The following is a 26,116-nucleotide window of genomic DNA, read 5'->3' on the forward strand; positions in this document are numbered from 1 at the left end:
ACCCAGAAGTCCCTCGTTCCCACATTCTCTTCCTGTCCCCAAAGGTAACCACCGTTCTGATTTACCAGAGCAGACACTTGATTCTAAACTTGATTGTTACAATTTGTGCAGGACTTCCCTGGTGGTCCAGTGGATAAGAATCTGCCTGCCAGTGCAGGAGACACGGGCTCAATCCCTGATCTGGAAAGATTCCACATGGCTTGGAGTGACTGAGCCCATGGGCCACAACTATTGAAGTCTGTGAGATCTCAGGCCCGTGAACCATAACAACTAGAGCCTGTGCTCAACAGCACGAGAAGCCACTGCGGTGAGAAGCCCACAAACCACAGTGAAGAGTAGCCCCTGCTCATCGCAACTAGAGAAAGCCTGGGCACGATAACCAGAACCCACGGTAGCCAAAAGTAACATAAATTTTAAGTTTTCTTTCAATTTGACCAGATTTTGAAATGACACAAAGAAAATACTGTAATATTTTACCTTTAAACTTATAGTTCCCATTATGCATTTAATTACGATGGCGGTGGTGGCTTAGTTGCTCAGTCGTGTCCAGCTCTTTGTGACCCCATGGACTGCAGCCTGCCAGGCTCCTCTGTTCATGGAATTTCCGAGGCAAGAACACTGGAGTAGGTTGCCATTTCCTTCTCCACGGGATCTTCCCAACCCAGGGATGGAACCCACATCTCCTGCATCTCCTGCTGGGCAAGTGGGTTCTTTACCACTGAGTCACCTGGGAAGCCCGTATTTCTTCACATTCCTCCAAATTCAGATGTTGGAGTTCTAACCCCTAGACCTCAGAATGCAGCTTTACTTGAAGACACGGTCAGGACAGGCGCGTCCCATCCCCTCTGAAGCCGGGCGGGAGGTACAGGGGGGAGTGTGAAAGCTCTCTCTCCTTGGCCTTTGAGATGGAACCTCTTCCTGGTGTTACCTTTTCAGAGGTGATCCAGTTAAGATTATCAGAGTGGGTTCTAGTGCAGTGTGACCGAATCCTTACAGAAAGGGGGTAACTGGTCGTGGACGCACACACAGAATGCCACGTGAAGGTGAAGGCAGTGATCAGGGGGATGCTCCTACAAGCCCGTGAATACTGAAGACTGCTGGCATCCACCAGGGGCTAGGAGGCATGAAAGATTCTCCCTCACCATCCTCAGAGGGAATCAGTCCTGCAGACACCACGACCTTGACCTTCTGGACTCCCAAACCAGGAGACGACACATTTCTTTCGTCTAACCCAGCGGTCCTCAGGGGCACCAGGAGCTGGTTCCGTGGAAGACCATTTCTCCAGAGACCGGGGTGGGAGATAGTTTGGGGATGATTCAAGCGCATCACTTCTACTGCTCACTTCATTTCTATTATGATTACATCAGCCCCACCTCAGATCATCAGGCATTAGATTCTGGAGGTGGGGGACCCCTGGTTTAAGCCACTTGGTTTGTGGGACTTTGTGATGGGAGCCCTCGCAGACTCCTACAGTCCCTCTGCCACCGTCTGCATGACTTAACTTCCAAAACTGCAGTGTTACTTAGATACCGCAGAAAAGCCCTCGTATTTCTAAATGACGTTTTGCTACATATCAGCATTATTTTTCAAGACTTGAACAACACTGGCTTCCGGCTCTCTGTGGTTTTACTGAGCCAGGTTACTAGTGATGACTGTCCTGCCACGACCCTCCATGGCGCCCCCGGCCCCCACCTCTCTGGACATCTCTTTTAGGAAAAGGAGTCTCTGGGGCATTAGCCCAAGGTGGGACAAGGGTCTCCCTTTCCCCCAAGGTTAGACAAGGGTCTCCCTTTTCCAGACGTGATCTCTGCCTGCTACAGTAAGAAGACGGGGAGAAAGTGGCAAAGTCATACCATGACAGCACTAGAATCCTGAGAGGGAAGTGTTTTCTGCTTAGGTCAGCTCCTCTGTTTCCTAGGAGAAAAAGAACTGGGATCCAGAAGAAGAAAGAGGCCAACACTTGCCCTCAATGCCCAGACACGGCCCCAGAGCCACCCCCTAGCCCACTCGTGTACAACCTTGAACTTCACTCCGCTGTTCCTGTTCACACCACCCATCCCCTCTGCTTCTCCTCCTGACCAGCTGGGCTGAAGCCCACAGAGGCCCGGAGTGGGCTGTCCCTGGAGAATCTGGCCTCTTTCAGCCTTTCTCACCACTTTTTCTAGCTGGCCCCATTCCACTTTGCTAGGTTCCAACGGAGAGGAGCTGGGTCATCTAGCCAGAGCCTGTAATTTAATTAGCTCAAGTATCTCTGCGGTTTGGAGAAAACAAATGGAAACTAGAAAATTGAAATGCTGTTTCCCCATTAGCGTTTCTATTGAAACTCTAGCCATTAAATATTGCGACAAATGTTTTAAAACGCTTACCATGTATTTTCAGGCCAAATGCAATAAGCAGCTGAGAAAAATAATCTAGATGAAAAAAAAAAAAGAGGCCCCTTTCACATTGTGGCTCTGATACTTTTGAGCACACAAGCAGTGTCGGGTACCAGGCAACCAAGGACATGGGCACCAGCCGAGAGGCTTAGAGGCCGCCTAGGACACACACTTAGGGGACGTGGCACACTTAAGTTTGCATTACTACCTGAGGCCCTAAAGAGTCAAACAAGAGGCAGGGGAGCCTAACGGCGACTTCTGTATCCCCTGAACCCCAGCCGAGGTGACCACCCCCCGTGCAAGTGACTGTAAGAGGTCCCTCCCATAGGGCATGGCCATCAAGGGATGGTAATTCGATTTGAATGCTGTCATGCAGGTGGTCCCCCTACTTTAACCAAGCTAGGTGTCCCACTGGAATGTTCGACCTTCCCAAGACGCTGACCCAATTCCATTTTCTGAGACTCAGGCCAAGGTCCACTTGATTATTTCATTTCTTTGTTCAGCAAATATTTATTAAGCCTCTACTGTGAGCCAGGCATCATGCAGGTTCTGGAGACACTGTGAGGAACAAAACGGACGCTGTCCCAGGGGCCCTCCTGATGGTCCAGTGGTTAAGAGCCCAATGCAGGGGAACTCGGGTCTGATCCCGCTTGGGGAACTAAGATGCCATGTGCTGCAGGGCAACTAGGCGCTAAAACTAAGACCAAGAGCTGTCAGAGAAATCAGTAACGGGACGCCTGCCCTCCTCTTAGGGAAGTCACAGACCAGAGTGGGAGAGAGATGGGAATCAAATCATCCCAGAACAAACAGAACCCCATCCAGGGCATCAGCCCCGGGAGGCAGGAGGTGTGTGACAGCCTGCACTGGAGAGATGCGACCCAAAGGCAGAGGTCAGAGAATAGCAGGGGTCCATGATGAAAGTGAAAGAGGAGAGGGAAAAAGTTGGCTTAAAGCTCAACATTCAGAAAACTAAGATCATGGCATCTGGTCCCATCACTTCATGGCAGATAGATGGGGAAACAGTGGAAAGAATGTCAGATTTTATTTTGGGGGGCTCCAAAATCACTGCAGATGGTGACTACAGCCATGAAATTAAAAGATGCTTACTCCTTGGAAGGAAGTTATGACCAACCTAGATAGCATATTCAAAAGCAGAGATATTACTCTACCAACAAAGGTCCATCTAGTCAAGGCTATGGTTTTTCCAGTAGTCATGTATGGATGTGAGAGTTGGACTGTGAAGAAAGCTGAGTGCCGAAGAATTGATGCTTTTGAACTGTGGTGTTGGAGAAGACTGTTGAGAATCCCTTGGACTGCGAGGAGATCCAAGCAGTCCATTCTGAAGGAGATCAGTCCTGGGTATTCATTGGAAGGACTGATGCTGAAGCTGAAACTCCAATACTTTGGCCACCTCATGTGAAGAGCTGACTCACTGGAAAAGACCCTGATGCTGGGGGAGATTGGGGGCAGGAGGAGAAGGGGAAGACAGAGGATGAGATGGCTGGATGGCATCTCTGACTCGATGGGCGTGAGTTTGAGTGAACTCTGGGAGTTGGTGATGGACAGAGAGGCCTGGCGTGCTGTGATTCATGGGGTCTCAAAGAGTCAGATACGACTGATCGACTGAACTGAACTGATGAGGACGTGACCCTGCCATTGCATCTGAAGACAGAGATTAACTCAGCAGAGAGAGATCAGGAGAACATTCTGGAAGAGAACAGGATGTGTACAGCCCTGGAAACCAAGAGAGCACAGAAGTCTGAAGGCCCATGGGACTGAGCATGAAGCAAGAAGCAGGGGGATGTCCCTGGCGGTCCAGTGGTTAAGACTCTGCACTTCCAATGCAGGGGCCACGGGTTCTGTCTCTGGTTGGGGAACTAAGATCCCATGTGCCTCAGGGAGTGACCAAATGAAAATTAAAAATAATAATAATAATAATAAGGGCAAGAAGCAGGGTGGTGGGGGTGGGAAAGGGTAGCTAAAAGATAAAGTTGGAGTTGCTGGCAGAAGCCAGTCCGATCTGGGACACGGTGGCCACGTCACAGTTCGTCTTCCATGGGGAAGAAGCCTTTGAAGGCTTCAAGCGGGGAAGCAATATGGTCTCATCTGAGTGCGAATAGCTCACTCTGGCCTGTGTGCGGACCGCGTGTAGTCATGACTGCATTCATGCTGACCAAGAGGGGATAGTTAGGAGGCTGTGGCTGAGGTCCACGCAAGAGGCGATGGAGGCTGGACCAGGGCGGGAGGATGGGGCTGGGGAGCTCCAGGAGTCAAGCTGGCAGAACATGGTGTCAGACTGGCTCTTAGGGGTGAACTTGCCATGTGCATGCTCAGTCACTCGGTCACGTCCAACTCTTTGCAACCCCATGAACTGTGGCCAACCAGGCTCTTCTGTCCATGGGATTTTTTTTTTTAGGCAAGAATATTGGACTGGGTTGCCATTTCCTTCTCCAGGGGATTTTTCTCGACACAGGGATCGAACCTGCGTCTCCCTCATTTCAGGCAGATTTTTCATCCCTGAGCCACCTGGGAAGCTCTTGGCGGTGAGGGAAAGGAATAAAAAGGCCTCTGCCCAGTAATGAGGGCGAGGCTGCCATTTGGAGACAGAGAACAGGGGCAGGGTAGGAGGGCTGCTGTGGGATTGGTTCCTGTGTGCTGCGTTGGAGACCTACATTCCTGCAAGAGGAGATTTGGCAATTGGCCGGTGGAGTCTGGAGCTCGAGGGTGTCTGGCCCTTCACCGTCTCTGATCTTCCGCTCGCAACCCAAAAGCATGTGCTTCCCAGAACCAACCCACACAACCCACCCCACCAAAGGCTCATCTCCACCCACACCATGCTGGAGCCTCACAGTCTCAGAGGAAGGGGGCCTGCAGTCCGGGGTCAGGGCTAGACCCCACCCGGGTTGCTCTGAATGCCCGTCCGTCCCCACCCTCCACTGTGCTTCCTTCCTCTGCCCTCCACCCTGACTCCTTCCCAACCCCGTGCATCCTTCAAGCAGAGGCGGTCATGTCCCCCCCCATTCATCACCAGCATCATCCACGGAGAGATCTATGCTCACCGTCTTCACTCCCCCAAATCCAGGCAATCTCTTCTCTGCCCTTCCACTTCCTCCACGACAAGCAGCTGCTCAGCCGTCACCACGGGCCATTTTATACTTGACCTTTCCCATGTCCTCCCCAACATCCTTCCCTCCTGGGTCTCCGGCTGCCCGAGGACCTTCGCTCGTTCCTGTCATCAGCATCTCTTCTTCTCCGCCTGCTTGAATCGTGCCATCCCCCAGGCTCTGTCTAGAGTGATCAGCCTCCCCCTCCCAACCCAGCTGCCTACCCCAGCCCCGCCTCGATGCTCGGGGCGGCTTCATTCACACACGGCAGCTCAGCAACACTGACACCTGTATCACTGCGTGGTCTGGGCCACGTCCCACTTGCTTTCTGCTGCCACGATGAAGCACAGCCCAGTGGGCTCCACATTCTATGGGAAATCCCTGAGCAGGCAAGGGAGCCCCCACTGGACAGAACAGTGAATGAGGGGTCCTGGGGTGGGGGACCCTCACCCTGTGCTCCAGGCCCTGGATCTGGAGATGCTAGCACGATCTCTTGACAAGCATGGATTTGGGGTTCGAATTTGGGATAATACGATACTAGTCTTTACTCTGAAACCAAAGAATCTTGGTATTTTCTCTCAGGTGCATCCTAGGTAGCATCAGGTCACCAGAGACAGCAGACTGGAAAGGTTCACTCCTGATCCTTTTTCCCGATCCTCACCTTCCTTACTTTCTTCTCCTGATGCCAAGTGTTACATACACATGTCTTTCAGCATCTCATTTTTATTTTTTGGTGATCTGACAGTAGATTCCAACTGTGACTCCATTGGGAATAATCCAGTGAGCTTTAAAAAATACTGATCCCCGGATTTGGGACTTCCCTGGCAGTCCAGTGGTTAGGACTCTGTGCTTCCACTGCAAGAAGCATGGGTTCAATTCTTGGTCAGAGAACTAAGATCCCTCACATGCTACACAGTGCAGCAAAAAAAAAAAAAAAAACAGAAAACATCAACCCCCGCCCCACTCCTGCCCCCTGAGTTCCGATGGAAGCGGTCTGAGGTGTGGCCCAGGCATTCACAAGTTGAAATGCCCCCTGGGGATTCTACTATATGACCACAGCTGAGAACCACGGTCTGGAGACTGAACAACGGTGGCCCCGCTGTAAGCCGTTTCTTACAAAGTGAAAGTGTGAGTCGCTTCAGTTGTATCCAACTCTTTTCAACCCTAGGGACTGTAGCCCGCCAGGCTCCCCTGTCCGTGGTATTCTCTAGGCATGAATACTGGAGCGGGTAGCCATTCCCTTCTCCGGGGGATCTTCCCCACCCAGGGACTGAACCCGGATTTCCAGCATTGCAGGCAGATTCTTTACCATCTGAGCCATCAAGGTAAGCCATTTCTTAAGGGCTCAGGAAAGTGAGTAAGTATTTGTCTCTGGCTACTTCCATGTCCCATAACAACTGGCTTCCTTTCCAGTCCTCTTCCCATAAGGGAAATCCACTCTTCCTAAGAGGTCCCGGGTTTTGCTCTGGGGAGCCACTCACCTCATAGGGCTCCTTGGTGGGCCTGCACCTGTCTATCTGGTAGAGCTGGGTCTTGTAGCAGACGCTGTCCTGGAAGTCAGATTTCTACCGGAGAAGAAAAGAAAAAAAGCCTGGCTTAACTCTTGGAAAATAGGAATGTCTATCAAGCAGTCGTTAATTTTTAAGCCAGTGCTTGGCTGAGAAACGACAGAATGCGGTTGGCAGGGCACTTAAGAGCAGTGCAAAGACTACTCTGCAGGCAGCCCACAGGAGCGTGGGGAGAGGCAGGACCCAGCTTCCTGGCTCTGCCAGAAAAGGGCTTGGTGGCCCTGGGCACGCCACTGCTCCTGCTGCACCTCCGCTCTTTCATCTGTGCCACGAAGGCCACGCTAAGATATGAGCTCAGAGACCGAATATGTGAGCTGGGGAGGACAACTTAACTTTATGGAACTACTGAATGGGATGCAGGTCTTGCTTATTTAAAAACAGGCCTAAGAACTTCCCTAGTGGCGCAGTGGATAAGAATCCACCCGCCAATGCAGGGGACGTGGGTTCAATCCCTGGTCCAGGAAGATCCCACAAGCTGTGGAGCAACTAAACCCCTGCAACCACAACTACTAAAGTTGTGCTCTAGAGCCCGTCCTCTGCAACAAGAGAACCACCACAATGAGAAGCCCGTGTACCTCAGCTAGAGAAAAGCTCGCGTGAAGCGACACGGACCCAGTGCAACCAAAAATAAATTAATTAACCTAAAAAATAAAATCAGGCCTAAAATGGATACATAACAAGGACCTACTATATAGCGCAGGGGACTAACTATATTTGATGTCTTATAAAAACTTACAATGGAAAATAATCTGAAAAAGAATATATATATATACAGGTATAACTGGATCACTTTGCTGTGGACATGAAACTAACACAACACTGTATCAACCAGACTTCAAGTATAAAAAATCAGCCCTAGTTCCTGCTCCACACCCCAAAAAAAAGTCACAGCAATTCATAATATAGCTTAAAGAAGAAGATATATAACCACACCTAAGATGGTGTAGGGGTACGATTTACGTACAGTCCTCTCTGGCGACAGCTGAAATTAAATGACTGATTAATGTATCAGTCAACAAATATTCCCGGAAGGCCTTTTCAGGCTCTCCAAATTAAAATCCATGCATCTAGGCTTTAGAAAGAAGAAGCAAGAATCAAGGGAGAAATGGCAATTAAAGTATAATATTTTACTTTTTAGTTCACTAGTTGCCCTTTCAAAATTATATATGGTTGTTAGTAATTGCTTAATGATATTAATAACTGGAATAGTGCCCTGGGTGCAATTAAATTAGCCTTGCATGGAAATTACTGAGTGGACTAGCTATAGTTATTTGTGGGCAATCAGTTCAGTTCAGTTCAGTTCAATTGCTCAGTCATGTCTGACTCTTTGCGACCCCATGAATCCCAGCACGCCAGGCCTCCCTGTCCATCACCAACTCCCAGAGTTCACTCAAATTCACATCCATAGAGTCGGTGATGCCACCTAGCCATCTCATCCTCTGTCGTCCCCTTCTCCTCCTGCCTGCAATCCCTCCCAGCATCAGTCTTTTCCAATGAGTCAACTCTTCACACGAGGTGGCCAAAGTACTGGAGTTTCAGCTTTAGCATCATTCCTTCCAAAGAAATCCCAGGGCTGATCTTTAGAATGGACTGGTTGGATCTCCTTGCAGTCCAAGGGACTCTCAAGAGTCTTCTCCAACACCACAGTTCAAAAGCATCAATTCTTTGGCACTCAACTTTCTTCACAGTCCAACTCACACATCCATACATGACTACTGGAAAAACCATAGCCTTGACTAGACGGACCTTTGTTGGCAAAGTAATGTCTCTGCTTTTGAATATGCTATCTAGGTTGGTCATAACTTTCCTTCCAAGGAGTGTCTTTTAATTTCATGGCTGCAATCACCATCTGCAGTGATTTTGGAGCCCAGAAAAATAAAGTCTGACACTGTTTCCACTGTTTCCCCATCGATTTTCTATGAAGTGATGGGACCATTGTGGGGAATAATTCACTCTTAAAAGCAGTCACCCACCTAGACACTGGTTCTCAGACCATCTATGTCTTGTGATTTAAGGGTTAAGTGTGAAACAGACAATAAAATAAGAACCGTCCCCTGTTAGAACTATGTTAGTTTCCACCAGGAACTTCTCAGCAGTGTGTGTGTGTGTGTGTGTGTGTGCACGCACGTGCTCAGTCACTCAGTCATGTACACTCTTTGCACCTCCATAGACTGTAGCCCTCCAGGCTCCTCTGTCCATGGGATTTCCCAAGCAAGAATACCGCGGTGGGTTGCCGTTTCCTACTCCAGCTTCTCAGTAGACAAAACCACAAAGCTTTGCACACTGCAACATTTGCAGCTCTGATGCTGAGTGATCACAGAAGATGGTAAGACACCTGGAGAAGGCAGGACACAGCCTAAGAGCTTCACACAAATGTCTCTTACTTGGGATGAGCCCCGTGATTGTTTAACCGGGTCTCTACAGAGGTAGATGCAAGAAACTATTTTTTAAAACAAAAGCCCCTCTATCTTATTGATCAGTATTCGGAGAACTGATTCTGCTGAAAGAATTCTGCTTGCTTGCTTAGGAAAGTAGCAGTGTCATCCTTTAAACACGTGGAATCATGAACTTTATCGGCAGTTTCCTGGAAACACTTTTTAAAACTCATATTTGAGTGGCATTCATCATTTCAAAAAGAAAATTGGTGTGTGACCCTCCTCTGTCCCTTTTACTTGAGAACTGCTTGTCTCTAGCATGGTGGTCTCTAAATGGTGTGACCTTGAGCCCATATGAGTGAAAAAGTTGTATCAACAATGTGTGCATATTTATTTTATAAATTATAAGCATGTACTGTACTAATATATCATTATAATATATACATTATAAAATATTGTACATTATAAAATGTGCAATAAAATGGGGATTTAAAAGGATAAGGAATATATGGGACATGTGGTTTTTTTACAAAACCACTAGGGCTTCCCTGGTGGTCCAGTGGTTAAGAATCCACTTTGCAACACAGAAACACAGGCTCAATTCCTGTTCCGGGAGGAACCCACACGCCATAGGGCAACGAAGTCCATGCACCACAACTACTGAGCCCACGTGCTGCAACTCCCGAGGCCTGTGTGCCTAGAGCCCGAGCTCCACGAGAAGAGAAGCCGCCACAAAGAGAAGACCAGGCATCGAAACTAGAGAGCAGCCCATGCACAGCAACGCAGACTCAGGGCAGCCAAAAATGAACAAATAACAACTTTTTTAAAGAAATAAAAGAGAAATGAGAAATGGCTTCAAGTCTAACATGTCTTTTGAGTCCATCACCATAGGTGAACAGAGGACCTCTGTTCTCTGGGGTAAGAGAATTTCTTAATCCCTCCTATCACATAGTAAAACGATATAAATAATACATTATGGGTCAGGGGTCCAGTCTTTTTGACCTCCACTTCTCCTGTGGCGGCTTTCCTGTGACCACGGTATTGTTTCTGAAATCCAGCTGCATTTCTGCTCCCTTCCAAAGTTTCATTCCATCCCTGCTTCTAGAGCATGTTTTTTTTTTTTTCTCCCTCATAAAACACTGCTCTCATTTTTAACAGCCATTTACTATAATGTTTCTTCTCATCAAAGGAAAGTACCTCTTTCCTTTGAAAGTGAAAGTGTTAGTCACTCAGTCGTGTCTGATTCTTTGTGACCCCGTGGACTGCAGCCCTCCAAGTTCCTCTGTCCACAGAATTCTCTAGGCAAGAACACTGGAGTGGGTAGCCATTCCCTTCTCCAGGGGATCTTCCCAACCCAGGGATCAAACCTGGGTGTCCTGCACTGCAGGCGGGTTCTTTACATCTAAGCCACCACGGAAGCCCTATGTCTTTCCTTTGGTGGCTCACACAAAATAAAAAGTGCTTCTGTGGATAATTTCACATCGAAGCCAAATCTAGGAAATACCCTAAGCTGAATCAGCTTAGAAACACCTATCCTTCCATCGCATTGTTTAACAAACCTCCCATCAAGCTTCTTGATCTATTTAGCAATGTTTTCTAGACGTCTTCCAAATCTATTTGCTAACAAGAGACACAGTCTAACCATCTTGTCTTCTGGGCATCATTTTGGTCATTTCTACCTCACCAGGAGAATACCATTTCCCCGTCAGTGAATTTTCATCTTTAGCTCTAATTGGGCTATCACATAACTTTACGTATTTTTTTAAATTTTTATTGGAATACAGTTACTTTTCAATGTTCTGTTAGTTTCTGCTGTGTAGCAAAGTGACTCAGCCATGTGTATACACGTATTCCCTCTGTTTTTAGATTTCCATCCCATTTAGGTCACCACAGGGCACTGGGTAGAGTTCCCTGTGCTATATCTCATTAGTCATCTATTTTATACGCAGTATGTGTGCTCAGTCACTCAGTCGTGTCTGACTCTGCGACCCCGTGGACTGCAGCCCTCCAGGCTCCTCTGTCCACAGGACTCTCCAGATAAGAATACTGGAGTGGGTTGTACTTTCCTTCTTCCAGGGGATCTTCCTGACACAGATATCAAACCTAGGTCTCCTGCACTGAAGGCAGTTTGTTTACCATCTGAGCCACCAGGGAAAATAGTGAATATATGTCAATCCCAATCTCCCATATCACATGACTTTAAGTAGCACTGAAAAACTCCAGAATTTCATCTTCATGTTTTGGATTCTGAATGTCTTCCTAACAGTGATGACCTCACACAGATCTCAAGGCACACACACACAGGGTGAAGACCGTGCTTCAAGACAGTGGGTGTGAAATCACACTTCAGATGGGCTTCCCAACAACTGCACATTTCTCTGCATGACTTCTTGTTAGATCTGGTCAGCCCTCACCATTCTGAGTAGGAGAAACAGCAGGAAAGATATGCAGAATCCCCACTGCCTCTGATCTAGCTTTCTTTGCAGATTTCTTTTTCAGCCATTGTTCATTTGGAAAGAGCTGATTTATGAAGGGCTTCCTTCATAAGTGAAATCAACCATTTTGCTAGTGGTAAAGAAGCCACCTGCCAATGCAGGAGACCTAAGAGACTTGGGTTTGATCCCTGAGTTGGGAAGATTTCCTCGAGTAGGAAACGGCAACCCACTCCAGCATTCTTGCCTGGAAAACTCCATGGACGGAGGAATCTGGCAGGCTATACAGTCCATGGGGTCGCAAAGAACCTGTCACGACTGAAGCAACTTAGCACACACAGCACGATTTAGTCAAAACCCTCGTAGCTCAGTCTGTAAAGAGTCTGCCTGCAATGCAGGAGACCTGGGTTCGATTCCTGGGTCAGGAAGATCCCCTGGAGCAGGAAATGGCAACCTACTCCAGTATCCTTGACTGGAGAATCCCACGGACAGAGAGAGCCTGGCAGACTACAGTCTATGGGGTCCCAAGAGTCAGGCACGACTGAGCAACTAAGCACACACACACAGATATGGAAGCATGTAAATTCCCTCACCTGGGCACTTATAAACTGCATACGCAGAAGGATACCTGTGACCAAAGCATGAGGGTACCAGGGTCCAGCACAGACCCCCAGCTGCACCTCCCTCACCTGTGACACAGGACGCCTGATGCCCAGACTAACTGAAGAAGCCGTGGTCGATTTCACTCTTGTTTTCTAGAGAAGTCAATGTGAAGAGCGGCTTTTTCATCTACCCTGCTTTAGAGGTGAATATTTGAGGGGCTCTGCTCCCCAGTTTTTATGATCACACAAGCCCCAGTACCCCTAAGTGGGGACCCCAAGGAGCCAAGAGAAACAGGAATAAAAAAGGCAACAAGAAGCTGAAGGGAAAAGAAGCTTGAGTCTCTCGCGAGTTGGCCCAGAGCTTAGCTCTGTGGGAGAATATTTTAAAAACATCTCAGATAAAAAGCACTCCCTGAGAAGCAGGTTTTGCTCCTCTTTTCTAACACATTCAGGAAACTCAACCTCACATGAGTTTCAATTAACAGCTCAGATCAAGTGTCGGCCACTGGGAAACACTTCGGGTGTCAGAGCTCTCTCTTTTTTTTTTTTTTCCCATAGAGAGCAGAGAGAACCAGCACAGGGCCCCACTCACCCCTGACAAGTAGCGCTCAAGCTTCTTGTTTAGGAGGAAGTAGATGGCGAGGATGTGGCAGGCGCGGTTGGAGAGCACGGTGTTGATCACATCGCTGTTCTTGTAGCCCAGCTTCTCGGTCATGTGCAGCACCACGCTGGGGCTCAGGTCTTCCAGGGAAATCCTGCTCGACGGAGGGACAGAGAACCAGTCACTGAGAGGCTCTGGGGTCCCCTTAATGATGCTCACAAGCATGGCAGTACAGAAACCCCCTCCTACCCTCAAACACTCAAGAGCTCCCTCGTGGACAATTAGTCCACTCATTCATTCACTTGACTTCTTATTATGAACCATTAACATACACAACAAAAGAAAGGGAATAGTCTAATTACCCTATATGTGCATGCTAAGTTGCTTTAGTCGTGGCTGACTGTGTGAGCCTATGGACTGTAGCCTGCCAGGCTCCTCTGTCCATGGGATTCTCCAAGGAAAGAATACCAGAGTGGGGTGCCATGCCCTCCTCCAGGGGATCTTCCCGACCCAGGGATTGAACCCGTGTCTCTTGCATCTCCTGCATTGGCAGGCGGTTCTTTACCATTAGTGCCATCTGGGTATCACCCTATGTGTGTAGCCAATAAGACATTACTTTGTCAACAAAGGTCCGTCTAGTCATGGCTATGGTTTTTCCAGTAGTGATGTATGGATATGAGAGTTGGACTATAAAGAAAGCTGAGCACAGAAGAATTGATGCTTTTGAACTGTGGTGTTGGAGAAGGCTCTTAAAAGTCCCTTGGACTGCAAGGAGATCCAACCAGTCCATCCTAAAGGAGATCAGTCCTGGGTGTTCATTGGAAGGAGTGGTGTGGAAGCTGAAACTCCAATGCTTTGGCTACCTGATGCGAAGAACTGACTCATTGGAAAAGGCCCTGATGCTGGGAAAGACTGAGGGCAGGAGGAGAAGGGGACGACAGAGGATGAGATGGTTGGATGGCCTCACCAACTCAATGGACATGGGTTTGGGTGAACTCTGGGAGCTGGTGATGGACAGGGAGGCCTGACATGCTGCGGTCCGTGGCGTTGCAAAGAGTCAGACATGACTGAGAGACTGAACTGAACTGAACTGAGTGCCTGGTTGAACTAACTGTTAGCACTTTGCCTTTCTTTCTCCCTTTCTTTTTTCCTTTCCTTTCTCCTGTCCTTCCTTCTTCCCTTCGCTTCCCTCTTTCTTCCTTTACTAAAGTATTTCAAATCACAAACTTCTTTTTTTCCTAAACACCTCAGGATGCATCTTTAAAAACCAATGACATCTCCTGCAGGATCATAATACCTTCAAAACATCCCCCAAATTTTAGAAATCTCTTAATATTCTCTGATATCTAGACTGTATTCCAATTTCCCTATTCATCCCAAATTTCTTTACAATCTGACATTTTTTTTCCTTAAAATGTATTTATTGAACTGGGTAGAGCCCATGTAGTTTGGGTGGATGTTGGGTTGGGAAAGAAGGGTATTCAGGAGCCAGACCAGACCATGTTTAAAGGAACAATGTGAGCTCTCAAGTTCACAAAGAGGGAATTTGGGATGCAGCTGTGAAGTTGGATGCTCTCAGAGGACAGGTTAAAGCTTCTACACAGGAGTGATATGAAGATAAACTCCCTTGGGATAGAATGCCCCAAAATGAATGCCAGGTGTGTATATATCTACTTATTTGCTCATTCAAGTCCCTGCTTCATGGAGTTTACATGGCAATGGGGAAGACAGAAAATAAATCCATTTATTCTTCACGACAGTCTTACAAAGGGTACCAGAGCTTCCCTGATGGCTCAGTGGTAAAGAAACCACCTGCCAATGCAGGAGACGTGGGTTCAGTCCTTGGGTTGGGGAGATCTCCTGGAGAAGGAAATGACAACCCACTCCAGTATCCTTGCCTGGAAAATCCCATGGACAGAGGAGCCTGGCGGGCTACAGTCCATGGGGTCACAAAAGAGTTGGTCATGACTTAGCAACTAAACAACAACAACAAACCATTATTATCCCCATTTAACAGATGAAGAAACTGAGGCCCACAGCAGGAAAGTAACTTGTCCAGGCACACACTGGCAAGAAGTAGCAGCTATGTAGAACATGAAAGCAGGAGAAGGGCATAGGGAATACATGTGTTGGTAGTGGAGGTATGTCATCAGATACAACATTTTACATTCCTGAAGACAGAGGCAAGGACAATACTCTGTGAGCAGAAAGCAAGCACATCTGGCTAGAAAGCTCTGTAGCCCTGCCAGAGTCTGGAGACATTTTTGGTGGGACCTCAGAACCATAACTGGAGAGGGCAATGGCACCCCACTCCAGTACTCTTGCCTGGAAAATCCCATGGACAGAGGAGCCTGGTAGGCTGCAGTCCATGGGGTCTCAAAGAGTCGGACATGACTGAGTGACTTCACTTTCATTTTTCACTTTCATGCATTGGAGAAGGAAATGGCAACCCACTCTAGTGTTCTTGCCTGGAGAATCCCAGGGACGGGGGAGCCTGGTGGGCTGCCGTCTTTGGGGTCACACAGAGTTGGACACGATTGAAGCGACTTAGCAGCAGCAGCAGAACCATAACACTAGGAAAAACCACAGGATACAACCCTATAGTGGTGCAGAAGAAGAGACCAACTTGCCAAGCTCACAAAGGCAGCAACGGCAGACCTGGGTCTGTTGGCTATTGTAACTAGGTCAGCTCTCCCTCTTCTAGGTCTGGCTAAGTGCCACCCAAAGAAAAGGTGCCCGAGAAACTACAAAATCTGCCTTCCTCACTCCTGTTGGCTACAAAAATTGCAAATTCTAGAAACAGTTTGGAGTAGGCTTGCTATGATTAATGGTTAAAAATAATAACATCTGTTTTAAAAGGATACGATTACTTGAATGTTGCCAAAGCACTTAACACAAGAGAACACAACTGTTTGAAACCACCTGGTAACATCCATGTGCCCCTGGCCGTGCCCTTGATCAGTGAAACCACGCCTACTTGACCCCACTCCTGGCCAATGAGATCACTGCCCTTTTATGTTGGCCAATCAGACCACAGCCTCATGGCCACTCCTTCAGCCAATCAGATCATGATTTTTGTGACTCCACCCCAGCCAATCATCCATGGCTGCCGTTTGGATAGCTCCACTCTACCTGGAGCAGGGCCTGGAAGGGAGTGTGCTCTGGGTGTGAGATGCCACCAGGGTGGGGCTGGAGGCAGAGGTGAGAGGAGAAAAGTGAGCAGTCTCTGCCCTTCCTACCCACTGTCTCCAAAACAGGTGAGCTCTGCCAAATGTAGACTGGCTCTTGACTAACAGCAATATTTTGAACGCTTTCAACATGCAATGTATATATTGAGTGCCTGAAGAATCCCATTGACAGAGTAGCCTGCTAGGCTATATAGTCCATGGGGTGGCAAATAGTCGGACACGACTTAGCAACTAAACCACCACCAACCATACTTGTATCAGTTGTTGAATTTGTATTACCTCTCCAAGTTTCGATGATATAAACAATATTTAAAAAGTGTTCTAGAATACGAGGTACAATTTTGAGTCAATATGTATTAAAGTCAATTTCATTCCAGTGTGGTCTAATTCTGTCCTTTGTTACCAATGATCTGCTTTCCCTCCCACCCATCTCCAGGTGGAGAGACAGTCCCAGGCAGGGTGATGGAGGAGGCAGCCAAGGTCTGTTCTAGAAAAAAATGTCTGCTGCCAGAACAGAGAGGTGAGCCTGGTATACAGCAGACATCTGTAAGTGACTGGCGTGAACTTATTATAAAAAGTTTCTTTTTAAAGATATTTTCTTCTTGCCTCTTGCAGGTCAACTCAGAGGCTTGAAGGAATTAACAGAAGGCTTTACAGAACAGTGATAGAAAACATGAGACCTTTATTTTCTCTCTTTCCCAACAGTAAAACACTGACAACATCTAAAATAATTAAATCTGGGGCTACATATGTTGAGAAGCTATAAAATAGACTTCAAAGAGAAAATATTCCTTTTTCCGGTTGCATGTTCTTATTTTGTTTATCTGTGTCCTGGTAAAATCAGAAAAATAATTATCAAGGGCACTTTTTTTTTTTTTGTGCATTCTATCTTTTTCAAAATAAAGACTAAGGAAGACGTGTCTTTTCTAATAGTTTAGATTTCTGGTTTCATTACTTTAAAAATTGGACATTGGTTTGCCTCGAAAAACTGGACATTGATTTGCCTCATTAAATGAGTAATGAGCCTTACCTAGAGAAGGCATTGAGCTGCTGCTTTCCTTCATATGCAAGTTCTCAATCATTTTTACAATCTACCCAACTAGATCTTAAACAGCCTTTATGCCTCTGACCAAGTCCAGATGTAAAAAGGACCAAACTGGCAGAGCTAGTACAGGTACCTAGAATTTAAGATTTAATCTACAAAAGGCTGTTTACAACCCGTGGAGAAGCGACAAAATGAGCAGGGCATGAATCTCTGAATGAAGATGCAACCGGCAAGGAGGGAGGGCTGTATCTCTAATAGCTGCTTCACGCCCTTCAACACCTGCTGCACTGAGGGGGTTGAGTCTGCTCATTTAGGTGGTGATTACATTAGGTTAATGACTCATTTGGCCGCCACCGGTGCCTGCTCCCTTACAGAGAGCAGAGCTGTGTACTGCTAGGCAGCGTGAGCCTGGTAATGAGGCTCGGCCCCTTGGCTTCGCTTTCCATCTCATGTCGGGCTAATATTTCTGGTGTCTGTTACTGGTACTAGCCCACATCGAGCCAACACTGGAAACCAGCAGTCTGTTTCCAGGTTCCCTTGGTAACCCAAGTCCCCTAGACTTTGTTTAAATTACCTCTCACGAGTCAAAGGCTAGAATTCTAGATGGCAGCTCTCTCTGGCCAAGGCAAGTGTCAATGGGGCCCAGGAGCCAGGTTGTAGGTCCCAGCACTGTCCACCCACGCCCTCGGAAGCCCCTCAGAGCCTCCTCCCCAGGACAGAGCTCTTGTTTGGAGAAGCTGGTGCTGCAGCTTTCATAGGGCTCGGGGCCTGTTTCCAGACCATCCTGGGCGGATGTCACCCCCTTCCCTGCCCTGTTACTGCTCTATGCGTCCCCCTTCTTCAGTGGCTCCTGCATCGTCACCTGGGCTTCAGATCTAGAATGTGCAGGCCCCTCTAGGTCTGAAGGAAGAGGACTCTAGGTTGGTCTCAGTCCTGGAAGGTATTTGACCCCTGGGGTTTTCACGTTTGCTCTAAAGTCACCAAAGGGTGGGAGGCTTCCCTGGTGGTCCAGTGGTTGGGGCTACGCCTTCCAAGGCAGGGGGTGCAGGTTCCGTCCCTGGTCAAGGAGCTGGGATCCCACATGACTCAGCCAAAAAAACCCCAAAACACAGCACAGAAGCAGTATTGTAGCAAATTCATTAAAGACTTTAAAAAACAATGGTCCACATTAAAAAAAAAATCTTAAAAAAATTTTTTTACAAAATAAAGTCACCAAGGAGGGGGTCCTTATTCCCCTAACTCAGACTAGTGAGCAGTATGTCAAACGAGTAGGGGAAAAGTGCTAGGAAGTATTTTCCTGTGTGACTCTTTGCCACCCCATGTCGCCCTCCAGGCTCCTCTGTCCATGGGGTTCTCCAGGAAAGAATTCTGGAGTGGGTAGCCATTCCCTTCTCCAGGGGATCTTCCTGACCCAGGGATCAAATCCGGGTCTCTGGCCTTGCAGACGGATTCTTGACTGTCTGAGCCACCAGGGAAGCCCAGGATTTTCCTGTGCTTGTTTACAAGTCTGTAGTTGATACCCCCACTCGGGGACACGTGGCCCATCACAAGGTGTCCCTCAGTGTTTCCATACTGTGGGCTCCTGCCTGGAAGCTTCCTCATGGACTCCTTCTCGAGCAAGCGGCACAGGGAAACTCGGGCTGAAGCCTTTCCCGCCTTTCTTCCTGCCCCCAACATTTCAGAGCAGGGACTTGGGGCTGAAACAAACATCAGAGCAAAGAGGTGGCAGAAGAGGAGTCTGTGGATCATTTTGAAGGGACGGGGGCAATTCCACTGGATTCCAACCGATGCTGGCAGGACAGCTCTTGAGTGGAACACACACACACACTCATACACACACTCAGATACACTCACAGACACTCCAGCAGACACACATACACACTCCCATACCCTCACACACAACACAGATTCACACACTGAAACATATACACAGACATCCACAACCCACAACCAGGCATACTCAGACACACACACACTCAAACAGATACACAAACAGACACTCCAACAGACACACATACACACTCACATACCCTCACATACTCAAACACAGATTCACATACTGAAACACATACACTCACACACAGACACCCACAAACAGGCATACTCAGACACACACACACTCAAACAGTTACACTCACAGACACTCCAGCAGACACACATACACACTCACATACCCTCATACACTCAACACAGATTCACATACTGAAACACATACACTCACACACACAGGCATACTCAGACACACACACACACTCACTTGCTCACTCAGGCCTTAGCTCGTCTAAACAGTCCCTCTGTGTGAATTAGAAAGAGGCGCCACTCAAGAGAGACAGAGGCCTTCGGCAGCAGGTTTGAGGAGGGGAGAGTAGCCTGGACTTCAGCCCCCACGTACCCTCTGGCAGGGCCCCCTGAAGGGTGCACTCTGCATGACCACGTGGGATGGCCCCACCTACACTTCTCCTGGTGCACGGAGGGGAGCCCCACGTGCGGACCTGTGGGTGCAGAGGGGCAGGGCAGCCAAGAGAAGATGTGGCCTTCCCTTGAGTCACATAGAGCATCCTGTCCACAACTATTCAGGGCTTGTAAGACAGGCCCCATGTCGCCTGAGGAGGGGTCCCTCTGCGTGCACTGAGTACCTGTTGGGATAGGTGATGTTACACGGCACTTTGCCCACGTAATTCTCATTCAGCCAGCGATTCGCCAGTGCCTGCTGAATGTTGGGCCTCTTCACAGGATCTGGTTCCAGGAGAGAACGCAGGAAGTTCACGGCTCCTGTGAAGACATTGGGCAAGTGTCACATCTGTTACAGGCTGAAGGCAGACCAAGGCAGGTGACCCACCACACCTCCCGGGCCACTGCTCATCTATTTTCTGGATCTTGGGGGGCCACCCATCCAGAGTACAAGATGTCTGTCCAAGGAGGTATCTGGCACGTGGTAAAGCAGGAACTGGCGTGGGTCTCCCCACACACCATACTTCCCCAACCCTTGTGCTTTCTCTTGTGGTTTACCACTAAAGGTGAGCCAAAGGGGAACGGACGAATGTGAAAGGACAACGCTGGGTCTCAAGGTAGGTTTTAAGGAATTTATACATAGGCCTTTCAGGTGGCACTAGTGGTAAAGAACCCACCTGCCAATGCAGGAGATGTGAGAGATGCAGGTCCGATCCCTGGGTCGGGAAGATCCCCTGGAGGAGGGCATGGCAACCCATTCCAGGACTCCTGCCTGGAGAATCCCATGGACCAAGGAGCCCAGTGGGCTATACTCCATGGGGTCACAAAGAGTTGGACATGACTTAGCGTCTAAACTACCATATATATGTGTATATACTTGTATATATATGGAATTCCCTGGCAGTCCAGCGACTAAGACTCTGTGTTCCCAATGCAGAGGGCCTGGGTTTGATCCCTTGCAAGGGAACTAGATCCCACATGCCACAACTTAAAGATCACACATGCCACAACCAAGACTCAGATTCTTTTTCAGATTCATTTCCCTCATAGATGATTGTAAAATACTGAGGAGAGTTCCCTGTGCTATACGTGCATCCTTTAAGATTATAACAATGGAGACAAAAATACAACACTAAAGAAAATGTTTATAATGCACATAAAGGGCACAGGCTCCAAAATTGTTGAGCATGAGAATATGCAGATCGTCATATGGACAAAGACTGCCAGGGATTCCCTGAAAATGAAGAGGCTCTGTCTTGCTTGAGTTTGGGGACCAGGATGTTTTCTTATTTATACTCATTTTATAAAGCACTGTGATGGTATCCTTGCAATAGAAAAAATATTCTTTTATGTAATTTTGTACATGATATCCCATTTCCAATATACCAAATAAAACTTTGAGGAAACTAATCTGAATTTGCTTGGTCACCAAACTTTTTAAATCTTTTTCCCTAAAGCTATTTTTTAGTTTCCTAAGATAATCCATATAGTAAAGGCTATTGTCTTTCCAGTAGTCATGTACAAATATGAAAGATGGACCATAAAGAAGGCAGGGCGCCGAAGAACTGATGTTTTCAAACTGTGGTGTTGGAGAAGACTCTTGAGTTCCTTGCAAAGCAAGGAGATCAAACCAATCAATCTTACAGGAAATCAACCCTGAATACTCATTGGAAGGACTGATGCTGAAGCTGAAGCTCCAATACTTAGGCCACCTGATGCGAAGAGACAACTCACTGAAAAAGACCCTGATGCTGGCAAAGACTGAGGGCAGAAGAAGAGTGTGACGGAGGATGAGATGATTGGATGGCATCACTGATTCAATGAACATGAATTTGAGCTAGCTCCGAGAGATAGTCTAGGACAGAGGAGCCTGGCATGCTGCAGTCCAAGGGGTTGCAAAAAAGCTGGACATGACTTGGCGACTGAACAATAGCAACAAGATAATCTAACCTTTCAATGAAAAGTCATAAAAATTGTCACCTTCTCACAGGCTTCAGTTGTCATTTTTAAAACTGTCCTTTGAAGAATGATGGGTATTATGGTCAACCGTCTTTGCAGGGTAAAAATGAAGCTGTCAAGAGGGGCTAACTCTGATGCCAGAACCAACCCCAAAGGAAAAACTTTTGCTAGGTCAGGCCACCAGGTAACCCCTCCATAGGTTTCCAAGCAGTGGATGAGGCCACTGGAAGGCCATTTCCTTTTGAGAATGCAGTGGGTAAAAATATATGTGTAGATGACAAAGCAGACATGAGAGGTATTTAATATTCTAAGTTTTATAGCTGGGTCTCCAAATACATCTTTTCTACAATGTTCTTCAGTGCTCTGAAGAGCAAATGGGGCTCTAAAAGAGGGGTCTCTCTTGTTGGAACCTCCACCTCCCTTCTCTCCATTTCCCTATATTGTAAGGTCATTTGGATGCTTAATCGGGACATCTATTGGTCAAAGAAAAAAAGACTGTGAGCATAATGAGTTGAAACCAGGAGACTCTTCAGTTAATGATGTTTCTGAGACATCTCTGCTGTTGTCATTGTTCAGTCACTCAGTTGTGTCCGACTCTTTGTGTCCCCATAGACTGCAGCACGCGGGGCCTCCCTGTCCATCACCAACTCCCCAAGCCTACCCAAACTCATGTCCATCGAGTCAGTGTTGCCATCCAACCATCTTGTCCTCTGTGCATCTTCTTGTCTCTTCTTGTCATCTTGTCATCAACCTCTTGTCATCTTCTCCTCCTGCCTTCAATCTTTCCCAGCATCAGGGTCTTTTCCAATGAGTCAGTTCTTCGCATCAGGTGGCCAAAATATCGGAGCTTCAGCATCAGCCCTTACAATGAATATTCAGGACTGATTTCCTTTAGGATTGACAGGCTGGATCTCCTTGCAGTCCAAGGGACTCTAAAGAGTCTTCTCCAACATCACAGCTCAAAAGCATCAATTCTTTGGTGCTCAGCCTTCTTTATGGTCCAACTCTTACATCCATACATGACTAGTGGATAAACCATAGCTTTGACTAGACGGACCTTTGTTGGCAAAGTAATGTCTCTGCTTTTTAATATGCTGTCTAGGTTGGTCATAACTTTTCTTCCAAGGAGCAAGCGTCTTTTAATTTCATAGCTGCAGTGATTTTGGAGACCCCCAAAATAAAGTCTCTTGCTGTTTCCATTGTTTCTCCATCTATTTGCCATGAAGAGATGGGACCAGATACCATGATCTTAGTTTTTTGAATGCTGAGTTTTAAGCCAACTTTTTCACTCTCCTCTTTCACTTTCATCAAGAGGCTCTTTAGTTCTTCTTTGCTTTCTGCCATGAGGGTGGTGTCATCTGCATATCTGAGGTTACTGACGTTTCTCCCAGCAATCTTGATTCCAGCTTGTGCTTCCTCCAGCCCAGCGTTTCTCATTATGTACTCTGCATATAAGTTAAATAAGCAGGGTGACAATATACAGACATATTCCTTTCCCAGTTTGGAACCAGTCTGTTGTTCCGTGTCCAGTTCTAACTGCTGTTTCTTGACCTGCATACAGTTTCTCAGGAGGCAGGTAAGGTGATCTGGTATTCCCATTTCATGAAGAATTTTCCACAAGTACTTTTCCGCTATCTTCTTGACTAATATTGTCATCAACAGGAGAATGTTGGATCCCACCAAAAAAAGATGTCCCATATCCAAGGGCAAAGGACAAGCTCCAACAAGACAGTAGGAGGGGTGAAACAGTGTTTAGAATTAAACCCCATACCCACCACAGACGCTCAGAGGGCTCAAATAAAAGCTTGTGTGCACCAGGACCCAGAGACTCCACAAGAGACTAAGCCAGACCTGCCTTTGAGTGTTTGCGTGTCTCCTATGCAGGCATGGGTCAGCAGTGGCCTGCCATGGGGACAGGGGCTCGGGCTACAGCAGGCCTTGGAGGCACAGCATGGCTCCAATCCTCTTGGAGGAGGTCGCCATCAGCCCCACCATAGAGCCGCCAACCAGACGACCCACAAACCGGAGAACAGTTATCCCAAAAAAGTTCTCTCACTGCTGCAAAAGTTCCAGGGCCCACAACAGACTTCCCAACCTGGGGGTCTGGCAAAGGGGCTGAGAACCCCCAGGGAATTTGACTTGATGGCCAGTGGGACTTGATTACAGAACTTCCACAGGACTAGGGAAACAGACTCTTAGAAAGCACAAACAAAACCTTGTGCACACCAGGACCCAGGAGAAAGGAGCACTGACCCAAGACACTGAGCCAGAGTTACCTGTGAGTGTCCAAGAGTCTGCAGTGGACGCACGGGAAGACACTGGCCTGCCACGGGTCAGGGGCACTGAATACAAGAGTTCCAGGAGCCATGGTGTGCTGGCCTACGTCCTTTTGAAGGAGGTTGCCATTACCCCTACCGTAGTTTGGCCTCACAGGGAGGGAACACAGCTCCATCCATCAACAGAAAACTGGACATCTCTGTTGCTTACCCTCAAAGGACCTAAACAGCAACCCAGGCTTTTTCAGAGTATGATTACCCAGAAGAGCTAAGAACAGACTGGATGTGAGTTTTTGTTCTATTTTCAGAACCAAGCACTCTGCACCATCACAAATTGCTGATGAGCACAAGTAATTTTAGTTCAGATCTCTACCAGTGAATTTTCTTTCTTTGGACATCACAAATATTGCATTAGTATCCAAAAAGGACTTTGAAAACATCCTTGGAGCTCTTTGAAGTCTGTGTGAGGGTCTTGAATATCCCTATGACTCATGAGCAAAAGGCATAAAAATATTTTCCACTGTTCTGGAAAGCTGTGGGGGCCATGGCCACACATCCCACCCAGCACTTCTAAGCTAGCGCTTGGTCTTCAGAGCCAGGCATAGGGATGACCCACCCAGGGTGTGGTCCCTCTCTGCGCCCCGTGTCACAGAAGGTACACACTCCTCCAGTGCAAAACCTGTTTCCTCCAAGCATCAGCTTTCTGGAGCCTGGGCTGGCTTGTGTGAGCTCCATGAGCCCGTGCCTTGGGAAAGAGCCCCAGGAGGCAGGTGAAGCCATCAAATTCTTTGTTCTATTGCAGCCCGTGGGATGCTGAGAGAGATCTCACCCGTACCAGAGGCTCCTTCACCATCAGCTCCCAGGAGAAAGCAGCAACAGCAATTATTTGATGATTGAGGCTTCTCGGAAATCCTTTTTACCCTATCTATATATATTCTTTTTTAGATTCTCATCATTATAGTTTATTACAATATAATGACTATAGTTCCCTTTGCTAGACAGTAGGACCTTGTTTACATATAGTCGTGCATATCTGTTAATCCCAAACTCCTAATTATCCCTCCCTCCTTGCCCTTTGGTAACTATAAGTTTGTTTTCCATGTCTGCGAATCTGTTTCTGTTCTATAAATAAATTCATTTAAATCATTCTTTTAAGATTTCACATATAAGTGATATCATATGATATTTGTCTCTAGCTGTCTGACTTTGAATGATAATCTCTAGGCCTACCCAAGTTGCTACAATGGCATTATTTCCTTCCTTTTTATGGCTGAGTAGCATTCCCAGGGTGTGTGTGTGTGTGTGTGTACCACAATTTCTTTAGTCATCTGTCAATGAACATTTAGGTTGCTTCCTTGTCTTGGTTATTGTAAATAGTACTGCTACAAACATGTATCTTTTCAAATTAGAGTATTCTCCAGATACATGCCCAGGAGTGGGATTGATGGATCATATGGTAATTCTGGCTTCCCCAGTGGCTCAGGGGTGAAGAAACCACCTATGATGCAGGCAACCCAGGAGATGTAGGTTCAATCCCTGGGTCGAGAAGATCTCCTGAAGGAGGGCATGGCAACCCATTCCAGTATTCTTGCCTGGAGAATCCCATGGACATGGCAGCCTGGTGGGCTACAGTCCAGAGAGTCGCAAAGAGTCAAACACGACTGAAGTGCCAGCACACATGCACGCATGGTAATAACTCTATTTTTAGTTTTTAGGGAACCTCTATACTGTTCTCCATAGTGGCTGCACCAATTCACATTCCTACGAACAGTGTAGGATGGTTCATTTTTTCCCCACACCCTCTCCAGCATTTATTATTTGTAGACTCTTTGATGATGACCATTCTGACCAGTGTGAGGGGACACCTCATTGTCGCTTTGACTTGCATCTCTCTAATGAGTGATGCTGAGCATCTTTTCACGTAAAATCAATTGGCACTGACACGTCCCTCGCAGATGCTGACATCCCGCCTTTAGTATCACCTCAGTGACTTCATGGTGCAAAACCCGCTTGATCTAAAGTGAGTATCTGGAATGCGTTCAGAACGCCTTCCTTGAGGTGTAGTGATAAAAAAGGAAAACATGGAAGCTGTGAAAGGCATTCACGACTCTGTGATGTACAAGCACCAACAAGCACAAAG

At 47.4% G+C, this 26,116-nt stretch overlaps 1 protein-coding gene across 1 annotated transcript in view; it reads right to left on the reverse strand.

Moving 5' to 3' along the window:
- HUNK (hormonally up-regulated Neu-associated kinase) overlaps window positions 1-26,116 on the reverse strand; it is a 129,960-nt gene that overhangs the window by 14,381 nt on the left and 89,463 nt on the right. Inside the window, exons 6-8 of the mRNA XM_061415467.1 lie at window positions 19,927-20,062; window positions 13,049-13,211; window positions 6,961-7,044 (exon numbers count right to left, since the gene is read on the reverse strand). Of these exons, the coding sequence (XP_061271451.1) occupies window positions 6,961-7,044; window positions 13,049-13,211; window positions 19,927-20,062 (383 nt within the window). The remainder of the gene's footprint in view (window positions 1-6,960; window positions 7,045-13,048; window positions 13,212-19,926; window positions 20,063-26,116) is intronic.

This window comes from Bos javanicus, chromosome 1, assembly GCF_032452875.1.
Source record: "Bos javanicus breed banteng chromosome 1, ARS-OSU_banteng_1.0, whole genome shotgun sequence".
In the NCBI taxonomy this organism is placed as follows: Eukaryota; Metazoa; Chordata; class Mammalia; order Artiodactyla; family Bovidae; genus Bos; species Bos javanicus.